This window comes from Oncorhynchus keta, chromosome 22 (assembly GCF_023373465.1).
Source record: "Oncorhynchus keta strain PuntledgeMale-10-30-2019 chromosome 22, Oket_V2, whole genome shotgun sequence".
NCBI lineage: Eukaryota > Metazoa > Chordata > Actinopteri > Salmoniformes > Salmonidae > Oncorhynchus > Oncorhynchus keta.
The window spans coordinates 4,468,070-4,493,988 of record NC_068442.1 but is presented as its reverse complement, the minus strand read 5'-3'; the positions used below and the strand labels follow the sequence as shown (position 1 = coordinate 4,493,988).

At 45.4% G+C, this 25,919-nt stretch overlaps 1 protein-coding gene across 1 annotated transcript in view; it reads left to right on the top strand.

Moving 5' to 3' along the window:
• Window positions 1-25,919, top strand: part of shank2b (SH3 and multiple ankyrin repeat domains 2b) — a 180,528-nt gene that overhangs the window by 81,295 nt on the left and 73,314 nt on the right. Inside the window, exons 14-17 of the mRNA XM_052474714.1 lie at window positions 6,473-6,633; window positions 7,354-7,470; window positions 20,183-20,264; window positions 25,317-25,399. Of these exons, the coding sequence (XP_052330674.1) occupies window positions 6,473-6,633; window positions 7,354-7,470; window positions 20,183-20,264; window positions 25,317-25,399 (443 nt within the window). The remainder of the gene's footprint in view (window positions 1-6,472; window positions 6,634-7,353; window positions 7,471-20,182; window positions 20,265-25,316; window positions 25,400-25,919) is intronic.

The window sequence follows — 25,919 nt, the reverse complement described above, 5'->3', positions numbered from 1 at the left end:
GCCAACAACTTATCCAGAGCAATTTATAGTAGTGAGTGCATACATTTTTCATACTGGTCCCCCGGGGAAATTGAACCCACAAACCTGGCGTTGCAAGTGCCAATGCTCTACTAACTGAGCCACTCGGTGCTTGTTATAGTTTCATTGAAACGCTGATATATCCTGACATGATACCTTAAAAGAAGCAATTATTTACCATGACAGTGAGTGTTACATGAACACTCATCTGTTTTTGCCTCAGCATAGCAGTAGATCAGAAATAGACACATTGTGACAATATTCAGACACAACCATTGGCTGATGCTGCTGTTGGAGGACCTATTTTCTTCCTGTTCTTGTTTTGCATAAATACCTCAGCCCACGACTGCCTCTTCCAAATTTAACATCCTTATGTAATCACTGTCTTTGGTTCAGCGTATGAGGGGTGGGTTTGTGCACGGCTCCATCCCAAATGGCACCCTATTCCCTACATATTGCACTACTTTTGACCAGAGCCCTATATATATATATATAGTGCTCAAAAAAATAAAGGGAACACTAAAATAACACATCCTAGATCTGAATGAATGAAATATTCTTATTTAATGCTTTTTTCTTTACATAGTTGAATGTGCTGACAACAAAATCACACAAAAATGATCAATGGAAATCAAATTTATCAACCCATGGAGGTCTGGATTTGGAGTCACACTCAAAATTAAAGTGGAAAACACACTACAAGCTGATCCAACTTTGATGTAATGTCCATAAAACTGAGGCTCAGTAGTGTGTGTGGCCTCCACGTGCCTGTATAACCTCCCTACAACGCCTGGGCATGCTCCTGATAAGGTGGCGGATGGTCTCCTGAGGGATCTCCTCCCAGACCTGGACTAAAGCATCCGCCAACTCCTGGACAGTCGGTGGTGCAACGTGGCGTTGGTGGATGGAGCGAGACATGATGTCCCATATGTGCATTCAGGTCTGGGGAACTGGCGGGCCAGTCCATAGCATCAATGCCTTCCTCTTGCAGGAACTGCTGACACACTCCAGCCACATGAGGTCTAGCATTGTCTTGCATTAGGAGGAACCCAGGGCCAACCGCACCAGCATATGGTCTCACAAGGGTTCTGAGGATCTCATCTCGGTACCTAATGGCAGTCAGGCTACCTCTGGCGAGCACATGGAGGGCTGTGCGGCCCCCCAAAGAAATGCCACCCCACACCATGACTGACCCACCGCCAAACCGGTCATGCTGGAGGATGTTGCAGGCAGCAGAACGTTCTCCACGGCGTCTCCAGACTCTGTCACGTCTGTCACATGTGCTCAGTGTGAACCTGCTTTCATCTGTGAAGAGCACAGGGCGCCAGTGGCGAATTTGCCGATCTTGGTGTTCTCTGGCAAATGCCAAACGTCCTGCACGGTGTTGGGCTGTAAGCACAACCCCCACCTTTGGACGTTGGGCCCTCATACCACCCTCATGGTGTCTGTTTCTGACCGTTTGAGCAGACACATGCACATTTGTGGCCTGCTGGAGGTCATTTTGCAGGGCTCTGGCAGTGCTCCTCCTGCTCCTCCTTGCACAAAGGCGGAGGTAGCGGTCCTGATGCTGGGTTGTTGCCCTCCTACGGCCTCCTCCACGTCTCCTGATGTACTGGCCTGTCTCCTGGTAGCACCTCCATGCTCTGGACACTACGCTGACAGACACAGCAAACCTTCTTGCCACGGCTCGCATTGATGTGCGATCCTGGATGAGCTGCACTACCTGAGCCACTTGTGTGGGTTGTAGACTCCGTCTCATGCTACCACTAGAGTGAAAGCACCGCCAGCATGGTCCTTCTGTAGCTCATAGAGCATGGCGCAACGCCAGGGTAGATTCCCGGGACCACCCATACGTAGAATGTATGCAACATGACTGTAAGATAAAACTAAATGGCATATATTATTATTATATTATTATATTATTATTATATATTATATTATTATAGCATTCAAAAGTGACCAAAACATCAGACAGGAAGCATAGGAACTGAGAAGTGGTCTGTGGTCACCACCTGCAGAACCACTCCTTTATTGGGTGTGTCTTGCTAATTGCCTGTAATTTCCACCTGTTGTCTATTCCATTTGCACAACAGCATGTGAAATGTATTGTCAATCAGTGTTGCTTCCTAAGTGGACAGTTTGATTTCACAGAAGTGTGATTGACTTGGAGTTACATTGTTGTTTAAGTGTTCCCTTTATTTATTTTTTGCAGTGTATATATATATATATATATATATATATATATAGAAAGGATGCCATTTGGAACACAGACTGGTGGGTTTGAGCATGTCGCCAACCAGGGTTGGTTGCTGGTAAACAAGGACTTGCTCTTTGTAGTTTGTTGAGGCGGGTAGCTGGTAGCCAGGTCTGTGCCCCAAATAGCACCCTATTCCCTACATAGTGCACTACTTTTGACCAGAGCCCTATGGGCCGTGGTCAAAAGTGGTGGACTATATAGGGATTGGAATATGGTGCCATTTGGGACACAGGTCATCAACCATGGTTGGTTGGTGGTAAACAAGGGCGGTTATCTAGCCGGTAGTTGGTAGCTTGTGTCCTATAAACCTCTCACTGGGTTATTTACACCGTCAGCGTTTTTTTTATGATCTATTATTCATCCCGTTCATAAGTTTCTTACATCTTACATCTCATACCGTCCATAGCACACGTGCGCAGTACAATACCCTTGTGTTTTTCCTATTTGGTATATGGCAACGCAAGAGTGTCCCGTTGCTATTTAATGACCCTACACGACACTATAACTATGTAGACACTAAAGTACCCCAACCTGTTTGTTAGCCTAACCTTATCTCCATAGTCTTTCCATCATGCAGCAATCCGGTGCCATTTTCACATTTTGGTTGCATCACACTGCTAAGTTTGATGCCCACTATTCTAGCAGATCCCCCAGACACTCTTTTTTTCCCCAACTATTACATTTTTTTTCACACAATTGTGTCGACCCCAACCATACTGTGCTGGCTCCAGCACATTTACAGCAACTATGGTGGATGTGTAACCAAGCCAGCTCAAGACAGCTTGGCTCGGCTCGACACAGTAGTGTGTGTAGAGCCACGAAAGCATCTGGAGGATCTGATGTGACAGCTTGACTGTTAAACAGGCAGTGAGCTGCTGTCAGTCACAGTGGTCTGCCATCTCCACACACACACACACACACACACACACACACACACACACACACACACACACACACACACACACACACACACACACACACACACACACACACACACACACACACACACACACACACACACACACACACACACACACACACACACACACATACATGTTGCCATGTACAAAGGTCACGTTTTTATGATTTCGACCTACCAGTGAATGAATGGCAGTGACTTTGGGCCTATGCATTTATAGGCTATAAAGTGTGTAACATCTGTACTAAGTCAAATAAAATCTCAAATCGTGTTGGTGTAGTTACACAAAAAAGTGTTACGTAACGTGAATGTCGGTATTGTTGGTGAGACCCTATCATGCTTTATGGGCTGGCAGGTACTCTAGTGGTTAGAGTGTTGGGCCAGTAACTGAAAGGTTGCTGGATCGAATCCCTGAGCTGACAAGGTAAAAATCTGCCCCTGAGCAAGGCAGGTAACCCACTGTTCCCCCGGTAGGCTGTCATTGTAATTAAGAATTTTGTCTTAACAGACTTGCCTAGTTAAATGAAGGTCAAATGTACACACTGCATTGTATTCAGTGTGTGGACTCTGCAGAGTCTCTTTCCAACTTGTCTTGATAGTTTGCTCTCGTCAGCACCTGCTCAGACAATGGATGTGTCATGGTTTCCCTTATACTGCTTCACACTCTCAAAATCTACAACCTGAAAGGGTTCTTCGGCTGTCCCCATAGGACTCTTTTTAGCTCCAGGTAAAACCTTTTTGGGTTCCCATGTAGAACCCTTTCCGCAGAGGTTTCTACATGGAACCCAAAAGGGCTGTTCCTATGGGGACAGCTGAAAAACCCTTTTGGAACCATTTTTTCTAAGAGTGTGAAGGATAGGAGGCTATGCTATGCTATGCTATGCTATGCTAGCCTATCCAGTTGGCATGAGGGATGCCTTTGGCTGTGACTTCGACAGAAATAGTGATTCACTTGGTATGAAATCTAATCTCGGTTCGTTTGGTCTGCGGAATCCGGGTCAGATGCTCGATTAAAACCATTTACGTTCACGCAGTCGGGTACATTAGCTATGACAAGGTATAGTCCCTGCCTACAGTTAAGCGGAGGAGGCTGTGCTACACTAGGTACCTACAGTGATGCTAGACTAGGTAGTTAGCATGAGGGATGCCTTTGGTTGTGACTTTGACAGAGTCTCTATAGAGTCTTAATGAAGCACCAGCCACTGAGGGCATGTACAGCTGGATTTCTCCTCTGGCCCACTTTCTCTTTCTCTCTCTCTCTCTCTCTCTCTCTCTCTCTCTCTCTCTCTTCTTTCTCTCTCTCTCTCTCTCTCTCTTCTTTCTCTCTCTCTCTCTCTCTCTCTCTCTCTCTCTCTCTCTCTCTCTCTCTCTCTCTCTCTCTCTCTCTCTCTCTCTCTCTCTCTCTCTCTCTCTCTCTCTCTCTCTCTCTCTGCCGCTCTGCTGGCCTCTATCGCTGTGTGTGTGTGTGTGTCATGCTGTTTCCCTGGGCTAGCAGGTGGGGCAGCGAGGTGGGTAGGCTCTCGTCCCCCAGGCCGAGCACAGGAAGTGAACATACCAGGACATCACATATCACTGCTCTGCTGCTGCCTTGGTTGTCAGACGTTTACAGTACACCATCCCCATCATCTCCATGAGTACAGCATGTGTTGTCATTTTCGGTGTCGATCTTGTTGAATTGCACTGTGTTCATATCAGTGACATTGACAGATGAAAAATGTTTACCCGTTTTAAGTCTAAACACAGTCCACAAAGTACTTTCTATGCAAATTAGCTTTGCTGTACAAGGCTCTTGTGCTAAATACACAAGAGAATCTCAATTTGGGGCCCTTAACTTCATACTGTATTGCAGAAGACATTGTCATGTTTCCATCTACATCCTCTGCCCCTGTGTCATTTCTCTCTACAAAGCAAGTGAATGCCAAGAGCTCTGCAGATAATAGCTCTGATTGGTTTCCCTGTTCTCCTCATTGTGTTGTAGAATAGATGATGTGTGCAGAGAGTAGGTCTGGACCACAAGCTGGGATAGGAGTGGTAATAGGGCCCCTGTTGAGGGACCCAGACACTGTACAGCAACTCCAAACAACCAAATGGACAGAGAGAGTTTGCTGCTTTAATTAGCTAGAAGGAGCATTCGTATTCAAAAGAGGAGAGTCTCGTTACTGCCTCAGGCTTCAATATAAAGCTATGTCCAATGGATTGTAAACATATACGAGTGGACCATCTTAGTAATTATATTGTCCAAGCACTATCCAATCATTTGATAAATTGTACTGGTGTTCTGAGATTTGTAAACATTCAGGCAGAATTGGTTAAAAAAAAAAAGAGTAATGTCTCTCAATTGCTACATATTTCACTTCTCCACGCTAACGAATGTCAGACTTTTGAGTGGGGAATGGAATATATCAACATCAAATGGATGATCAACACAGATTTGATGATACTCCTGTCATTAGTGTGGATAATGAGCCCGTTCCAGCTCTGATCTCCCATTGTAGGCCGTCAGTTTTACAGCAGTCCAACAGAGGGGGCCATTGTACAACCTTTCATTCCTGTCAGTGAATTTCCTCAGCTGCTATGATGTGCTGCTCATTGAGTAGAGTAGAGTTCACTAAATACTAGGGATGTGACGATCATGGAATTTTGTTGACAACTATTGGTCACCGTTATAAATATATACAAAATAAATAAACACAAAATAATGACTGGACTCAACCACACATGACAGCTTTTTGAATGCCCGGGTGTCCCGTCTTCAGTCAGCTGTTCTTTCCAAACAAAATGATATTTTTTCCACCTCTTGTCTCTCCTTATGTCGGCTGTTATAATGTAAACCAAGCTTACTTTTACTTTGCTGCTTTCGGGTAAAGTTTTTCGACTTTAAAAGGAAGTTGATGATATTTCTTTTTGAATAATGTTATTATTAAAACACTCATGACAGTTATTTTATTTTCATGACGGTCTTCATCCATAATCTGCAGTTACACGGTTATAGAGCCCTACTAAATACATACCCATATAATTTCACTGTTATGTGAAAATATGTACCTTATATGTACCTATGCCTTTTTTTCTCTTCCCTATCCTGTTCCCCGAATATGCCCCCCCACAGTATACCGTTTAAAGGGGGCAGAGGCTGCTAAAGTGTGCTTTATACCAAAAGGCTGTGCTCCATTTAATAAAATCACTGTATGTGACCACAGAAAAAAGTATGTTTCTATTTTTGTGACTACGGACTAACCTTCCCCTAACCTCAATCTTTTTCCCCTCTCCCTCTCCAGCCCACACAGGGGTCGGGAAGCTTTCTCTGATGGCATAGACAGCCAGGGGCCCAAGCGTAAGCTGTACAGTGCTGTGCCAGGCAAGCACTATGTGGTGACCCAGTCCTACCAACCACAGGCCGAAGGAGAGATCCCCCTGTACAAGAACGACAAGGTCAAAGGTAAACATCCAGGTCGATCAATGCTGTATCCCAGAGCGAAGTAGTGTTTTAATTGGGACACATTTTCTACTGCTTGAGTACTGGGCGTTCTTATAGTATAATGGCTCTCAAATACAGTATAGGCGCCGGTACAGTACATTTGTATTAGTTCCGGCACCTTTTTCATTTCACTTTAAGCACTGGGGAGAGAGATATTAGAGGCAACCACTCAGAAGGATGTCATTAAGAAGTCTATCAGTAACCTGCTTAGATTTAGCTAAATGATTCTTCCCAACTAAGTAAACAGTTAAAAGCAAGATACTTATGCAAAAGACTGCAGTGCATTGTATTTACTCTAGTTATTTACTCTCACTTCTATTCTAGTTATTTTTAGCTTTCTCTTAGGGAAAAGGACTATATTGTTCACGGGTGTGTTTTTCCTCTGTGCTTTTTGAGTTTTAAAATTCAGTTGTGCCTTTTCAAAGGTTACATAGTATTTACCTGTCAGGTTGTCATGTTGGGTAAGCTGGAGTGGCATTGAAGAGACCACGGGCACATTGGTGGAGTGGAGCTGGGGTCTTTTTAGATTAATAATGACTAATGCAGTCAATTCTTCTTTTACATACTACTATTTACATTTTTCTTACACAGTCTTTCCCCCCTTATCTCACTCCCCCTTCCCCACCCTCACTCTTTCTCTCTTTTCACCCACCCTTCCCCTCCTCTCTCTCCCCCTCTCAGTGCTCTCCATAGGGGAAAATGGTTTCTGGGAGGGCAGTGCCCGTGGTAACTTGGGGTGGTTCCCAGCAGAGTGTGTGGAGGAGAACATCCCTAACCAAGTCCAGGAGGAGAAACCATGTAAGTCCTCGGTGTGTGTGTGTGATCCCTAGCCAGGCCCACTAGGAGAAGCCTCCTCTCAAGACAGATCACCACGCTGTTCTAAATCACTTCTAAATCTCCGCTCGCAGCGCCACGAGGATTGATGTTTTATTGATTGGTAGAACAGTTGTTAGTGTAAAGTCGGATGCCAAACGGCCTCATTTTTCGCCTCACGCATCCCGTCCCTCTCCTCCTCTACAACTCAATAGGGCTCCATTATATGAATGAAGGAAGGAAATGGACCTTTATAACAAGAGTTATTTCGTGACCTATCGTTTTATTCAAACACACACACTCCGTTTCTTCAAAGAAAAAAGCTATCAGATTCTTGTGAGATATTTTTCTCCTGTGCTCGGTCTCAGCTTTAGCTCTCTTATGCTTCGATAACTCTCTGAATATGTGAAGTGCCTTCTGGCCATGGCAGGCTGGTAATGCAATTAGCACTCAGCAGCATGGACACAGTCCACAGCCTACACATGCGTTCTCTCACAACACAGTGTTTGCGTGGATCATTTGCATTCAGTACGCTAAGCCACAGGGTACATGCATTTACAGTAGCCTATCTTTGCCTGTACAGTAGCGGGCATGCGGACCTCATGTTCAATACATGCGTAACCTGTGTATTTCACGCCTGGTTCCTTGACCTCTCCTAGTATGTCATTCTGGATTATGGGTAGAGAGAGCCACACTGATACCTGAGACTAGACTACAATGCAGCTGTAGTACTGTAGTGAAAATGTTAAAATGTTCTGAGATGTTGGCTGGTAGACTGCTTTCTTCCTTTGCATTTGTGCATGTACAGTATTTTTGTACAGTTTGTGTGTGTGTGTGTGTGTGTGTGTGTGTGTGTGTGTGCGCGCGCGTGCGCGGCGCGTGTGTATGCTTCTGTGTGTCTGCGTGTGCCCCTTGCTCCTGGGGGCAACATTCTGTTGAAAGTTATTTTGGTCCAAATAAATGCCTTCCACATCAGTGCAGCCAGTATTCAGTAGCTTATGAGGCCATGCAGCTCTGCTCAGGCCAGAGGGGATGAGGGCTCTCTTGAGTTTAAAGCACACCATGATTGCATGATCCGGCTGCACTGATGTACTGACATAATAGTAAGGCAGCTATTGAAACGCTTAAAGGGATAGTGCGAGATTTTGTCAAACCATTTTCGACCTACCCAAATTCAGATGGACTCATGGAGACCATTTGTATGTCTCTGCATGCGGTTCTAAGGAAGTTTCTCACTGGCGTCAGCGCAATGACTGGAAGTCTACCGGAACGGCTAGCATGCACATCTACCTCTTACTTCTCTCTGAATATGTGAAGGGCCTTCTGGCCATGGCGGGCACACACACAATTAGCCCTCAGCAGCAAGGACACAGTCCACAGCCAGTAGGCTAAGCCACAGGGTACGCGCATTTTACGGTAGCCTATCTTTGCCTGTACAGAAGCGGTTGTGCGGACCTCATACATGCTATAACCTGTGTGTTTCACCCTTGGTTCCCTGACCTCTCCTAGTGTGTCTTCTGGATTATGGGTAGAGAGAGACATGAACTTTTACTATGTTACGTCTATGCCTGAGTCCAGGTTGATCTTGCGGGAGTTGCTGTTCCACAACTACCGCATATCAACCAATCAGCATCCAGGATCCAAACAACCGTTTTATAACACATTATAAAAAGCAGCAGTCGAATAAAGCGATACTTCAACGCTTCCACTTTCGCCATCACTGTCTTATCAATCTTCTTGAACAACAAAATAATATACAGGATTCCCACCGGGGACCAAAATATATGATGTCACTATTGTAGGTCATTTTGCATAAAAGTGTCTTCTAAATGGACTGTTAGGAGGGTGGTGTACAGAAATTAATTAATGATGTTTTAAATTAGAAGTCAGGCAGGCTTGAGAAGCATTGGCAAACCATCTGTGATGCAATTGGCTGGGAGGGTCTGGTGTGTGTGTGTATTTGTGTGTGTGCGTGCGTGTGTGCGTGCGTGCGTGCGTGTGTGTGTGTGTGTGTGTGCGCGTGTGTGGCATCACAATATGAGTCATTATGATGTCATTCTGCCTGCTACTCCACTCTGACAGAACACTGATATGCCATTGAATGTTCCAGACCCTCATGTTTGTGTGTGTGTGTTCCAGTGTGTGTGTGTGTGTGTGTGTGTGTGTTTATGTGTTCCAGTGTGTGTTTGTCTGTTCCAGACACTTACCTGTGGCTTATATAGTATCAGAACAATGTGCAGTGACTGGAGAGGTCTCTTGATAGGAGAAGGCTAGCTTTGGTGTTTACCCCTTAAAATGTGTTTTGGCCTAAATGTATTTAATGTCCAATAATGTCTATACTGAACAAAAATATGAACACAACATGCAACAATTTTCAGGGAATTAGTCAACTGAAATAAATGATCTTGGCCCTGGGCAGGGGTGCAGGCATGGGTGGGCCTGGGAGGGCATAGGCCCACCATTGTGGGAGCCAGGCCCATCCACTGGAGAGCCAGGCCTAGCCAATCAGATTGAGTTTTTCCCCACAAAAGAGCTTTATTACAGACATAAATACTACTCAATTTCATCAGCTGTCCAGGTGGCTTGTCACAGACGGTCCTGTGAAGGTCCTGGGCTAGCGTGGTTACATGTGGTCTTTGGTTGTGAGGCAGATTGGATGTACTGCGAAATTCTCTAAAATGACGTTTTGCCAGCGGCTTGTGGTAGAGAAATTCACATAAAATTATCTGGCAACAGCTCTGGTTGCCAGTTGCACTCCCCCCTAAAACTTAAGAAATCTGTGGCATTCTATTGTGTGACAAATCCGCACATTTTAGATTGGCCTTTTATTGTCCCAAGCACAAAGTGCACCTGTGTAATGATCATGCTGTTTAATCAGCTTGATATGCCACACCTGTCAGGTGGATGGATTATTTTGGCAAAGGAGAAATGCTCACTAACAGGGATGTAAACAAATGTGTGCATATGCAACATTTCTGGGATCTTTTATTTCAGCTCGTGAAACATGGGACCAACACTTTACATGTTACGTTCAGATTTTTCTTTTGTTTATTTGTGAATCCTGAAAGACCTACTTGCTGTACTCAGTGACTGGACAGAGTCACAATGACTCAATCAGTACATTTTGACCGAATCTGTGAATTATAGCAGTACGTGCTACTGTACAAATGCAGTTTGTGAAGGATATGATAATTCACTATTTGACAATGCAATGTCGATGAGGCTATAATTAGCAGGTACTTTTCATCCAGTCTTGTCCTCACAAATACGTCTGTTTCCATACACCTGAAGGGAAGATAAAGCACAGAGGATTTCAGACATTGTTATTGCTCGAGGTCAATAATTACTACCGAAGGACCATCTGAGTATTATAGTAGTGGCTACCTGTGCTTCTGTTTGGTTACTAACATCATGCAGTCGTACCAGCATGATGAACCCTTTACTGTAACACTCATGTACATTCCTGATTGATATATTGCCATGGAAACGTCCTCTGTACACTGTACAAGCTCGGTTGCTAAGGAGTGGGCCTTGGCAAGATTTTTTTCTCTCTCTCATTTTGTACAATTTTTTTCTCTCTCTCATTCTCTCTCTGCACTAAGAACGGAGCTTACGTGGGATTTTGTCATTACCAGATAGAGTTGTTCTCTTCGTGTCTATGGACATGGTTATGGGCTCTATATATTCACATACCGGGATTGGTCAAACTTTCTGGGGATGTTGACGAAAGGCTTTCTAACCCGAGGACTAGAGGTGGAGAGGTGAGCTATCCTGACTTAGGACGGGGACTTGAAGGTGGAGGTGTGAGCGTTTCTGGGAAGCACTGCATTTGAGGAGAGGACAGAAGGGGGCAAATGGAAGAGACTGCCAAATCCAGGAAGAAGGTTCATTTTGGAGGTACAGCACTGTGTGAGTGTTGGGGGGGGGGGGTATTGAAGCGAGGACCATATCTCGCGTGTAGTCTGGTTGTGAACATTGTTCAAAATGTTTTCTGGGATCCTAACGGAAAGTGTTTTACCTGGAAGGGAGAAAGGCATATGTAGGTGGTATTTCTGTTAGTTATTTTCAGTGTTTTTAGTTGGAAGTGTGTGTGTGTGTGAGTTTATTACGTGGACAATGGATTGGGTAAATTCTATTCTCAAGTTGAGTATAGTGCTGCTTATATAAAGGAGGCGGAAGAATTCGTAATGGTAAATTATAATGATTTTAATGCGCTGCACTGTATGTTCCTTTACTGTATGGCCTTACTGTACATGTAGGCATTCATCTTCCTCAGTTGAAGTAACTCAAAGGATGTAGACATCTGATTACACCTAACATATGCAGTACAGTTCAGCACTGGTGTTGAATCTATTCAGGGCCGAATCTATTCCACGGTGCAGGTTTTCTATTCCAAACACATAGTATCCTTGGCCTGTGTCAGTATCCATTTGAAACGCAGGAGTCAGGTTGGAGCCTCTGTGGATTTACCAAGCTAGCCACTGACTGTGCTATGCTAGGCTAGGCTAGCTACAGTGCCCCCCGTGGTGATGTGATTTAGTGTCAGCAGCTGTCAGAACAGTGCACGCTCTTGTCAAGCAGTCTTTTTTAATTCTGCTCTCCGTGTGTTAAGGAGAGGAGGCAAGTGAGGCAGAGAGAGAGAGAGAGAGGTGTGTTTGCACTCTAGAGAACAGCAGCAGCATTGAGAGGGAGACAGAATGAGAGATGGTGGGTACAGAACATACACTATATATTCAAAAGTATGTGGACCTTCAAATTAGTGAATTTGGCTATTTCAGCCACACCCGTTGCTGACAGGTGTATATAACTGACTACACAGCCATTAAATCTCCATAGACAAACACTGGCATTAGAATGGCCTTGCTGAAGAGCTCAGTGACTTTCAATGTGGCACCGTTATAGGACGCCAGCTTTCCAACAAGTTAGTTCGTCAAATTCCTGCCCTGCGAGGGCTGTCCCGGTCAACTGTAAGTGCTGTTATTGTGAATTGGAAACAACATCGAGGAGCAACAACGGCTCAGCTGCGAAGTGGTAGGCCATACAAGCTCACAGAACGGGACCACTGAGTGCTGAAGCGCATAACATGTAAAAAGTGTCTGTCCTCGGTTGCAACACTCACTACCGAGTTCCAAACTGCCACTGGAAGGAACGTCAGCACAATAACTGTTCATTGGGAGCTTCATGAAATGGGTTTCCATGGCCAAGTAGCCGCACACAAGCCTAAGATCACCATGCGCAATGCCAACCATCAGCTGGAGTGGTGTGTAGCTCCACAATGAAGAGGACCACAATGGAAATAAGTCCCAGACTTTATTGTGTGTTATCCCTGCCTATCTAAAGTCTTCGAAAGCAAAGTCAACAAACAGATCACTGACCATCTCGAATCCCACCGTACCTTCTCCGCTGTGCAATCTGGTTTCCGAGCCGGTCACGGGTGCACCTCAGCCACGCTCAAGGTACTAAACGATATCATAACTGCCATTGATAAAAGACAGTACTGTGCAGCCGTCTTCATCGACCTGGCCAAGGCTTTTGACTCTGTCAATCACCATATTCTTATCTACAGACTCAGTAGCCTCGGTTTTTCTAATGACTGCCTTGCCTGGTTCACCAACTACTTTGCAGACAGAGTTCAGTGTGTCAAATCGGAGGGCATGTTGTCCGGTCCTCTGGCAGTCTCTATGGGGGTGCCACAGGGTTCAATTCTCGGGCCGACTCTTTTCTCTGTATATATCAATTATGTTGCTCTTGCTGCGGGCGATTCCCTGATCCACCTCTACGCAGATGACACCGTTCTGTATACTTCTGGCCCTTCCTTGGACACTGTGCTATCTAACCTCCAAATGAGCTTCAATGCCACACAACACTCCTTCCGTGGCCTCCAACTGCTCTTAAACGCTAGTAAAACCAAATGCATGCTTTTCAACCGTTCGCTGCCTGCACCCGCACGCCCGACTAGCATCACCACCCTGGATGGTTCCGACCTAGAATATGTGGACATCTATAAGTACCTAGGTGTCTGGCTAGACTGTAAACTCTCCTTCCAGACTCCTATCAAACATCTCCAATCCAAAATCAAATCCAGAATCGGCTTTCTATTTCGCAACAAAGCCTCCTTCACTAACGTCGCCAAACTTACCCTAGTAAAACTTACTATCCTACCGATCCTCGACTTCGGCGATGTCATCTACAAAATAGCTTCCAATACTCTAATCAGCAAACTGGATGCAGTTCATCACAGTGCGTTCAGCGTTTGTTACTAAAGCACCTTATACCACCCACCACTGCGACCTGTATGCTCTAGTCGGCTGGCCCTCGCTACATATTCATCGCCAGACCCACTGGCTCCAGGTCATCTACAAGTCCATGCTAGGTAAAGCTCCGCCTTATCTCAGTTCACTGGTCACGATGGCAACACCCACCCATAGCACACGCTCCAGCAGGTGTATCTCACTGATCATCCCTAAAGCCAACACCTCATTGGGCGCCTTTCCTTTCAGTTCTCTGCTGCCTGTGACTGGAACGAATTGCAAAAATTGTTGAAGTTGGAGACTTTTATCTCCCTCACCAACTTTAAACATCTGCTATCTGAGCAGCTAACCGATCGCTGCAGCTGTATATAGTCCATCGGTAAATAGCCCACCCAATTTACCTACCTCATCCCCATACTGTTTTTATTTATTTACTTTTCTGCTCTTTTGCACACCAGTATATCTACCTGCACATGACCATCTGATCATTTATCACTCCAGTGTTAATCTGTTAAATTGTAATTATTCACCTACCTCCTCATGCCTTTTGCACACAATGTATATAGACTCTTTTTTTCTGTGGTATTGACTTGTTTCTTGTTTACTCCATGTGTGACTCTGTGTTGTTGTCTGTTCACACTGCTATGCTTTATCTTGGCCAGGTCACAGTTGTAAATGAGAACTTGATCTCAACTAGCCTACCTGGTAAAATAAAATAAAATCCTCAAAGATTTTATTCACGTACATGTATGGCTTTTAAGTTTTATGTGTGCTTGTTTTTTTAAAATGGTCGAATTAATAAACTAAACTAAACTCCGCCATTGGACTCAGGAGCAGTGGATACGTGTTCTCTCGAGTGATGAATCACACAGAAATGGTTTGTCGAGATCAGTGTGGAAGAACTTGACTGACCTTCACAGAGCCCTGACCTCAACCCCATCGAACACCTTTGGGATGAATTGGAAGGCAGACTGCGAGCCAGGCCTAATCGTCCAACATCAGTGCCCAAACTCGCTTATGTTCCTGTGTCCCAGCAGCGATGTTCCAACATCAAGTGGAAAGCCTTCATAGAAGAGTGGAGGCTATTATAGCAGCAAAGGGGGGGACCAACTCCATATTAATGCCCATGATTTTGGAATGAGATGTTCGACGGGCAGGTGTCCACATACTATTGTACATACTTTTTCATGACTTTTGTCATGAAGTGTATATCACTGACAGGTTGTAGGGTACCATTTGGGGATGCAGTAAGAGAGACACGGGGGGCTGCTGTACAGCACAACACTGACAGGGGCTTTGTTCTCAATGGCACTCTATTCCATATATAGTGCAGTACTTTTAACCAGAGCACTATGTAGTGCACTATAAAGGGAATAGGTTGCTATTTGGGACATTGCCAGAGCAACACCACTGACGGGGTGTTTCATTAGTACTGTGGATGGCTGGGTGATTTAACCTGTGCTAAAAAGGTGCTTTTACTAGTCTATCTCATTGCCATGGTGTGCATAGGCTACAATCTGGGCATATCTCAGAATATATTAGCTTGGCAGTTTTATATCTGAGCCTTAAAATTTGAACTTAAAATTTAAACTAAAGATGGTGATTTAAGCCGTGATGTACATTTCAGATGTCTATGAGATTTAAAATAGTGGACTTTCATGAAAAAGCAGATGGGATGACCTACAGTGGGATAGTGTACTTTCTAGAAGAGGCCTTGAATAGGGTAATGCCCACATCACATGTTGTCTACATGGAGGATACGTGCACATAATATAAGTCATATAACTCACCCTGCTATCAAAGAGGCTGTGCTTAGAAAATAAATCAGTGACTATGACAACGAGGAAGTAGGTTGGAGGGGAAAGTGTTGAGTCCCACGCAGCCCAGCTTCTGACAACTGATATCATCACATATCAACATAGAGAACCTACAGAACAATGCCAAAATAACACTCACTGTGGTCTTCGACAACATCTTGAACATCTCCACATCCTTTGAATTAATTATCCTAGTTTCTAAAGGCTTTTGGATGGCTATCGGACAGCTAAATGTTTTCTGTTTAAAAAGGGCCTTTTGGTTTTACATTGGCTTATTGTTGTTATTATATGTCTATATTTAGAGTTAATCTTTTGTCAAATACTGAATATTTGGTGGTGTTTATTGCAGTTAGGAAAGGGTGTTCTTAGGAAAGGCTATACAGTATGTGCACTATACAACTTGGATTGTATCCAGTGTTAATTATTCTCTGTGCTATCCCTAACACACACACACACTGTAATGGGTGCGTGCTGGTGGCAGGGAAGTCAGGAGGACGAACTTGGTATAAACAGAGTCCTTCTTCTTCACAAAAAAGAAACTCGAGGAGGCGGGTGAAGAGGAGGACCGAATGTACCCCTGACGCAGGGATTCGGAGACATATGTTTCCATAGCCTCCGTCTCCGCCTGTGAGAGGGAATACACGTGACTCCTGGGAATTGCAGCGTCACTTAGGAACTCTATCGCACAATCGCCCTGTCGATGAGGTGGTAATTGAGTCGCCTCTCCGCATATCCAGGGGGAATACGCACGGTGGAGACCTGGTCTGGACTCTCCACCGTAGTGACACCAACGGAAACCCCTAAATACCGACCTGAGCACTCTCAAGACCACCCCATGAGAGCCCTCTGTGGCCAAGAAACAGTGGGGTTATGACAAGCTAACCAGGGTAGGCCCAGCACCACGGGAAACGCAGGAGAGTCAATATGGAAGAGACTAATTCTCTCCTTATGACCCCCCTGCGTCACCATGCCCAAAGGCGCGGTGACCACCCTAATCAACCCTGACCCTAATGGTTGACTATCTAAGGCATGAACGGGGAAGGGCACATCCACGGGAACGACGGGGATCCCTAAACTATAGGCTAATGCTCTATCAATAAATTTCCCAGCCGCGCCTGAATCGACAAGCACATGTTGGGAATGCGGGGAAAACTCAGGGAACGTGACAGATACAATGAGCAACAGGGGAATCTGGGTGAGAATGGTGCCGGCTCACCTAGGATGACGCCAGAGCGCCCTGCCTGCTGCCTCGATTCCCAGAGGAATCAACCCGGCACCAACCGGCAGTGTGACCTCTGCGGCCACAGATGGTGCACGAGCGGGAACCCCCTCCGGTCTCCCTGCGCACCGCCCCTCCTAGCTCCATGGGTATCGGAGAGGGGGTGCGGGAGGATGGAACCACCAGATCCCGATCTGAACATCCGCGAGTAGCCAGCAGGTTGTCCAGTCGGATGGACAGGTCCACCAGCTGGTCAAACGTGAGGGTGGTGTCTCTGCAGGCCAGCTCCTGACAAATGTCCTCGCGCAGACTGCGGCGGTAATAGTCGATCAGGGCCCTGTTGTTCCATCCCGCGCCGGCAGCCAGGGTCCTAAACTCCAGGGCGAACTCCTGGGCGCTCCTCGTCTCCTGCCTCATATGGTAGAGGCGCTCACCCGCCACTCAACCCTCGGGCAGGTGGTCGAAGACTGCCCGGAAACAGCGGTTGAACTCCTCAAACTGGTCCAACACCGCATCTCCCTCTCTCCACACGGCATTGGCCCACTCCAGAGCTTTCCCGGTGAGGCACGAGACGAGGGCGGACACCTTCTCACAGCCCGATGGAGCCGTGTGGACGGTGGCCAGATAGAGGTCTAATTGCAATAAGATCCCCTGGCAGTTCGCAGCCCTCCCGTCGTACTCCTGGGGCAAGGAGAGACAGATCCCGCTGGGTTCAGGCGGGAAAGGGGCGCTCAGGACAGTGCTGGTGAAGGTGCTGGAAGAACTCCCTGTCTCTCCCAGCGGTCCATTTTCTGGACAACGCGATCCATGGCAGCGCCAAGATGGTGAAGCATAACTGCATGCTCCTGGACGCGCTCCTCCACCTCAATGGCCGGGGTACCTTCTCCTGCTGACTCCATAGTTCAGGTCGGTGATTCTGCAATGGGTGCGTGCTGGTGGCAGGGAAGTCAGGCCCAGGAGAACGAACTTGTTATAAATGGAGTCATTTAATAAGTGCTCACAAAACTCAGAAAACCAAAATATACAAAATAATAAAAGTGGGAACAAAACCCTGTCGCACACCAGAACATAACTTGCACATAACATAAAATCAAACAATCACGACAAGGATATGAGGGGAAATAGAGGGTTAAATACACAACATGTAATTGATGGGATTGGAACCAGGTGTGAAGGAAGACAAGACAAAACCAATGGAAAATGAAAAATGGATCAGCGATGGCTAGAAGGTTGGTGACGTAGACCGCCAAACACCGCCCGAACAAGGAGAGGGACTGACTTCGGCGGAAATCGTGACACGCACACACACACACACACACCTTACTTTTGTCCCCTTATTTAATTTGCGTCAATCCACTACAGCATTTGCAGCCACTTCTTTCTAAAGCCATTACACACCTCCCTACACTGATTGTTAGGCAATATTGATCCATGCCTGGGTTCCAACATTATACCAATGACGTGCTGCTTAAAGCTACCCACAGTGGCTTGGGCTGACTGCTTGATCAGCTTGAGTACATTCAGGGTCTGGCTTATATTGCATAATTCAATTTGCTGGGAGACAGCACCTGGGAATAAAGTGCCATATGGTGCAGTGCTTGTTTCTGTGACAGAGCCTCTATGAATCTCACTACGGCGTCTTCCATCTCTGCATGGAGTCCCAAAATGCACCCTATTACCTGAATAGTGCACTACTTTTGACCAAATCCCTATGAGGTTCGGGTGAAAAGTAGTGTACGGTGTAGTGAATAGGGCACCATTTGGGACGCGGGATCTGTTTGTTCTGAGTGGTTTGTGGCACTGGCTGACTGGCTCTGTTGTGCGCTTTTGGTAGTAGCCGCCATTGAAGTGAAGTTATTTCTAGCAGTACATGTACGGGTACATGTTCTGCTTATTTTCAGGGCTTAAGAGGGCCTTCTTCAAACAATTCTTAATGACGTAAATCAAATCAAATTTATTTATATAGCCCTTCGTACATCAGCTGATATCTCAAAGTGCTGTACAGAAACCCAGCCTAAAACCCCAAACAGCAAACAATGCAGGTGTAAAAGCACGGTGGCTAGGAAAAACTCCCTAGAAAGGCCAAAACCTAGGAAGAAACCTAGAGAGGAACCGGGCTATGTGGGGTGGCCAGTCCTCTTCTGGCTGTGCCGGGTAGAGATTATAACAGAACATGACCAAGATGTTCAAATGTTCATAAATGACCAGCATGGTCGAATAATAATAAGGCAGAACAGTTGAAACTGGAGCTGCAGCACAGTCAGGTGGACTGGGGACAGCAAGGAGCCATCATGTCAGGTAGTCCTGGGGCACGGTCCTAGGGCTCAGGTCCTCCGAGAGAGAGAAAGAAAGAGAGAATTAGAGAGAGCATATGTGGGGTGGCCAGTCCTCTTCTGGCTGTGCCGGGTGGAGATTATAACAGAACGTGGCCAAGATGTTCAAATGTTCATAAATGACCAGCATGGTTGAATAATAGTAAGGCAGAACAGTTGAAACTGGAGCAGCAGCATGGCCAGGTGGACTGGGGACAGCAAGGAGTCATCATGTCAGGTAGTCCTGGGGCATGGTCCTAGGGCTCAGGTCCTCCGAGAGAGAGAAAGAAAGAGAGAAGGAGAGAATTAGAGAACGCACACTTAGATTCACACAGGACACCGAATAGGACAGGAGAAGTACTCCAGATATAACAAACTGACCCTAGCCCCCCGACACAAACTACTGCAGCATAAATACTGGAGGCTGAGACAGGAGGGGTCAGGAGACACTGTGGCCCCATCCGAGGACACCCCCGGACAGGGCCAAACAGGAAGGATATAACCCCACCCACTTTGCCAAAGCACAGCCCCCACACCACTAGAGGGATATCTTCAACCACCAACTTACCATCCTGAGACAAGGCCGAGTATAGCCCACAAAGATCTCCGCCACGGTACAACCAATTATGACGTAATGGTCATAATGTTTGTCGGTTTTCTGCCGCAGTACTCGTACCCATTTGATTTCATAAACACAACCGCCACATATAATAAACATGGATAATGACCTATTTATTTGGAAGGGTTCAATGTGATAAAATATCTCTTATATCTCTCCATAAGCTTCATTTTGAAAATGAAAAGCTGTTATATTCTGCCTCTTACTTCGAAACAGTACCGTACTCCAGTCATCCATGTTCATTTAGAGCATGAGGAGGGCAGGAAATGATGTGATGCCTCATCCGTTGAATTGGTCACCCTTTTACACGTCACTGACTTAATGGCTTGCGTCCCAAATGGCACCCTATTATGGGCCATGGTTAAAAGTAGTGCACTGTATACTGTAGGTGACAGGGTGCCTTTTGGAAAACAGTCATGGTCACCCCTTTACTGAATTGTTCACCCCTTTTACTGATTGTTTTGTTGTCTGTACTGCAGATGCCAGGGCAGACAGAGCTGAGAGGAGGAAGCTCTTCAGGCACTACACTGTGGGATCCTACGACAGCTTTGATGCGTCAAGGTAAGGATTGGTTTCAGGATTGGTCTTGGTTTACTTACTGTTTTTCCGAATGCCTATTCAAGGGGATGTTCAGAGGAAATTGGTGGAACCATGATACTCTACAGGGTGTGATATCTTCTTCTAAACTGCTATAGCATATGAGAAGTTTTGCAGACGTTTATAGCTTCTGTGACGAAGATGCTGCTGACACATAACCCCTAATGTTTGGTGTCTGACTTCAGACTACAGATCTGAAGTAGCGTCACCGGCCTTATTCAATTGTAAAGAATGGAGGAAATAACTATGCACGTACGGTAGTAAGCTATTCATCTGGGGGGGGGGGGTCTTCGTCAGCCAATCCTCCCAGATGATGAGGCGAGGGGTGAATGTGAATTGTGAACTCAAGTGTACACAGCACTTGGCTTTATTTAATGTATTTTATTTTTCGTTTTGGAATAGCACATATGGGACATTGCATGTTACCCTTATACCTGGCTTTCATGTGCATATTTCAGTTATTTCATTCATTCGTATCAACCGCATTCATTTTGTATGCCAGATCATCTACAGTAGTACCGCACTCTAATCTGTGGCGCCACTGATTACAGCACAAGAAAGGGCTCTGAGAGGACTCTTTGGATCCTTCTCTCTGGGAAAAAAAAGCTTCTAAAAGGGTTCTTTGTGGGCGACAGGGTTCTACCTAGAACCGTAAAGTGTTCTTCTACAGATGCAAGTCCTAAGGACCTTTTTATTTCCAAGAGTGTACTGTGCCAAAGCCTTTTATGGCAAAGCAAACTTGTGCAAGTGGAGAACATTGAGAAGGAAATTGGCTGGGTGGGAGTGTGTGTGTGCGCATGTATGTGTTTGTCTCCAAAGGAGAGGAGATTGTGTGTGTGTGTGTGTGTGTGTGTGTGTGTGTGTGTGTGTGTGTGTGTGTGTGTGTGTGTGTGTGTGTGTGTGTGTGTGTGTGTGTGTGTGTGAAACCTCTCACTGTCAGATGGATGGTGATGTAAGAAATGCTTGAGCTCGGGGCCTCGCTTGTTTCGCACTTGAGCATTCGATGCCGGGACTGTTATGCAAACAGTAACAAAGTAAGAAAAGTGTACCTAGGAAAGAAAGCACTCCATTCACAATGTCCTCAGCTTCTTCTCGGGGAACGGTCCACATGAGAAAGCATGGGGTAACTACATGTTTTAACTAACGAACATCCCAAGGAGACTATATTGCAGCCCATGCAGTAGCCTACATACCGGATGGATTTAATGGAGAGACCAAGAGAAGAGACAGAGAGATATCCTCCTCCATCCAACAGTACTAACATACATTGCCTTCGGAAAGTATTCAGACCCCTTCCCTTTTTCCCCACATTTTGTTACGTTGCAGCCTTCTTGTAAAATGAAGAAGAAATTAAGAATATCCTCATGAATCTACACACAACTCATAATAGCAAAGCGAGACAAGTTTTTTTTAGAAATGTTTGCAAATGTATAAGAAAAAAATAAGAAAAACGCAGAAGTATTCAGAACCTTTTGGAATGAGACTCGATATTGAACTCTGGTGCATCCTGTTTCCATTGATCATATTTGAGATGTTTCTTCAACTTGATTGGAGTCCACTTGTGGTAAATTCAATTGATTGGACATGATTTGGAAAGGCACACAGTCTATATAGGGTCCCACAGTTGACAGTGCATGTCAGAGCAAAAACCAAGCCATGAGGTTGAAGGAATTGTCTGTAGAGCTTCGAAACAGGATTGTGTCGAGGCACAGATCTGAGGAAGGGTACCACAAAATGTCTGCAGCATTGAAGGTCCCCAAGAACACAGTGGCCTCCATCATTCTTAAATGGAAGAAGTTTGGAACCATTAAGGCTCTTCCTAGAGCTGGCCGCCCGGCCAAACTGATCAGTCGGGGGAGAAGGGCCTTGGTTAGGGAGGTGACCAAGAACCTGATGGTCACGCTGACAGAGCTCCAGAGTTCCTCTGTGGAGATGGGAGAACCTTCTTGAAGGACAACATTCTCTGCAGCACTCCACAAATCAGGCCTTTATGGTAGAGTGGCCAGACGGAAGTCACTCCTCAGTAAAAGGCACACGACAGAGTTGGAGTTGGAGTTGGCCAAAAGGCACCTAAAGGACTCAAAGATGATGAGAAACAAGATTCTCTGGTCTGGAGGAAACCTGGCACCATCCTTACGGTGAAGCATGGTGGTGGCAGCATCACGGTGTGGGGATGTTTTTCAGCGGCAGGGACTGGGAGACTAGTCAGGATCGAGGCAAAGATGAACGGAGCAAAGTACAGAGAGATCCTTGATGAAAACCTGCTGCAGAGCGCTCAGGAATTTAGAGTTGGGCGAAGGTTCACCTTCCAACAGGACAACGACCCTAAGCACACAGCCAAGACAACGTAGGAGTGGCTTCGGGACAAGTCTCTGAATGTCCGTGAGTGGCCCAGCCAGAGTCCGGACTTGAACCCAATCGAACATCTCTGGAGTGACCTGAAGATAGCTGTGCAGTGACACTCCCCATCCAACCTGACAGAGCTTGAAAGGATCTGCAGAGAAGAATGGGAAAAACTCCCCAAATACAGGTCTACCAAGCTTGTAGCATCATACCCAAGAAGACTCAAGGCTGTAATCGCTGCCAAAGGTGATTCAACAAAGTACTGAGTAATGGTCTGAATACTTATGTAATTGTGATATTTCCGTTTTTTAGTATGAATACATTTGCAAAAATTTCTAAAAACCTTTGTTTGCTTTGTCATTATGGGATATTGTGTGTAGATTGATGAAGGAAAAAGAATAGAATAAGGCTGTAACGTAACAAAATGTGGAAAAACTTGAGATCTGAATACTCTCCGAATGCACTGTACCCACCAACCAGTACAGCCAGTGTAAGAGCAAAGTAGGTTGTCATGGACACACAGACAGTCCCTGTTACCGGTGCTGTGATGGCTGTTTGCATGCTGCTCTGCTCATCTGCTCTGGCATGGGGGGTGACAGAGGTGAGGGACTTCAGCCTGGTCCCAGATCTGTTGCTGCTGTCTTGCCAACTCAGCATAGCATAGCAGATCTGGGCCTTGCCAACTCAGCCCGAAACAAACTGATCTGGGACCAGGCTATAGGGACAGAGCCTCTGTAAACTTGGCCAGGCTTCTGGTTTGCTTAACGGACAACATATTTGGGGATTGGTCCTCTTGACCAGTTGCATTGTTGCACTGCACTGCTCCAATAAATGAATGTAATCTCTTCAAACGTCTGTTGATGTTCAAGCTACGGTGTAATCTCTTAATACATGTAGCAGAAAGGAGACTACTACTGATTAGCTTGGTAAATACTGTCTGCATTGAGATTTGTCTCCTTTCTGCTTCACGTATTGACATAGGCTGCCTTCTGGGTTCATACTAGGATATTGGAATATAGATGATTAGATTCTGTTTCCTGAAGGTCTGTAATCCCTGTATTACATGTGGAACACCCTTACAAAACGATTGCAGTCAGAGTGCAGTACGACCGCAGTGTGCTGCAAATACTGCATCCAAAATAAATAAAAAATAGTTTACTGCAGTAATTTTGCATTGTAACTGCAGTTAGAGTGCAGTATAACTTCAGTTCAACTGCAGTCCACTGCAGTTATTCTGCAGAATCTCCCATAACCTTGTTGCACTATGACAGTGTTTCCCAAACTCAGTCCTCGGGACCCCAAGCACATTTTGGTTTTGCCCTAGCACTACACAGCTGATTCAAAAGATCAAAGCTCGATGATGATTAGTTGATCATTTGAATCAGCTGTGTAGTGATAGGGAAAAAACCAAACCTGCACCCCTTGGCGTCCACAGGACCGAGTTTAGGAAACCCTGCACTATGATGACCTGTAGCGTCACTTTGGTCCTGGAATACTATGACTAGCCCCCATTCTGATCACCAGCTCAAAGTAGAACGGGTTACCATGGCAACCGAGCATCCCACCACAATCACGCTGCTAGCTCTGCTGCTCTTCCTTCAAGTTTCTCCTTGGAAGCCAACCAAAGCATTGAACACAGTACTAATTCTGGAATGATGTCTACTTCTGTAGCCTGGTTTATGACAATCAGGCTGACCTACTGTTTTTATTCAAGCATAGGCCTACTAGATTGGAAGAATGACATTTAGATTGTCCATGCATCTGAAATGGTTAACTACTTCTACTCCAGGGGTTCTTGAGAATGAAATTCAGCAAATTCTTCTTGAGAAAATAATAAGTGAGCGCTTTTCATGTATTTTTTTAAATATATTTTTTAAACCTTTTCACCAAATTGTGTATTATTTCTTTTGGCACAATATTGGTATGATTATTTGTTTAGTTAAAGGCTATTTACTCCAATAAATCACATTACTGCATGTTGGTCTGCATGCAATTTTGCAAACATATGTAGGCTAATATAGCCTAACTCTTCTCAGCTTTCATCCATGATACAGATGTTCATCCAGATGTTGCTGTATACACAGAATAATACGAAATCTCTGAGACCAGGTTGCATACACTAAAGGAATGACTGAGGAATGACATACATTTCATAGGCAGGCTATGGGTGGTCGCTTCCACTAAATTGAAATAAATTACTCCAAATCGCCTATCTTCATTCATCCATTAATTAATTCGTTCATTCATCCACTCAGCTTTGCACCCTATAGGCTACCCCTCACCGCTCCCTCCATCCATCCTTCCTTCCCAGAGCCGCTGGCTTTTTAGAAGCATTTTTTTTGTGTTTCTTCAAATGTTAACCGCTTTTGATTTTGCTCTCCTTTGGGTGGAAATGTTTTCTCTCCGCTGTCTCCGGCTCCACTCGTTTTTTGTTTTGTTTTGCCTCAACGTTTTCGGCAAAGGTGGACTTAATCTTTGGAGGAGCACTGTGACGGTGCGCTGTCGCTGTCACATCGACACAGGCAGGGAGCATCACTCGTTACCATAATTGATTAATTCGGTGTGCAGCCGACGAGCTGTCATGATGAAGCACTCGGGGCGAGCAGCTGTGGCTATGATGCGGATGATAGGATGTAGTAACAACGGTCGCTTTGCGCGCAATTTTCTCCACAGCGACTGTGTTATTGACGAGAAGACGGTAGTTCTACAGAAGAAGGATAATGAGGGATTCGGGTTTGTGCTGCGAGGGGCGAAAGGTAGGAGACGGACCCTTAACTTAGTGTCTGTCTGTTTCTCCCTTGTTGTGTTCATGTGTCGTCCCCGGTCCACGTTGCTATATTTGTTTCCGTTGCATCATGGATGAGAATCACACACATATTGCTTATTATGCACCCATGCAGTTTTGAACACCCACTTTCCTTCCATAGAAATTCCAATACTTCCCCCCTTCTGTTGACGACCGTGTGATAGTTTTTGTGTTGTAGCTCATTCTCAAGTCAGCTCTGCCCCATATCATGTTTTGTGTGCCCACCATAATAAGTTTAATATTGGTGCCTGTAAGAGCCTATAATAACTGAATAACTACTGATATTCTGTTGACTTAAACAGCTTCCCCGTCACAAACATATGTGCCTGATCAAGTAGACAATTATTTCAAATCTCATACCCAGAGTTTCTGCATCTGCTCTATAGAGTAGAAATGAACATAAGCTACTGTATTGAATGAGCAGACTAACAACGGCCTTTGGAGTTTTCTTCATGGCTGATTTATTGCAA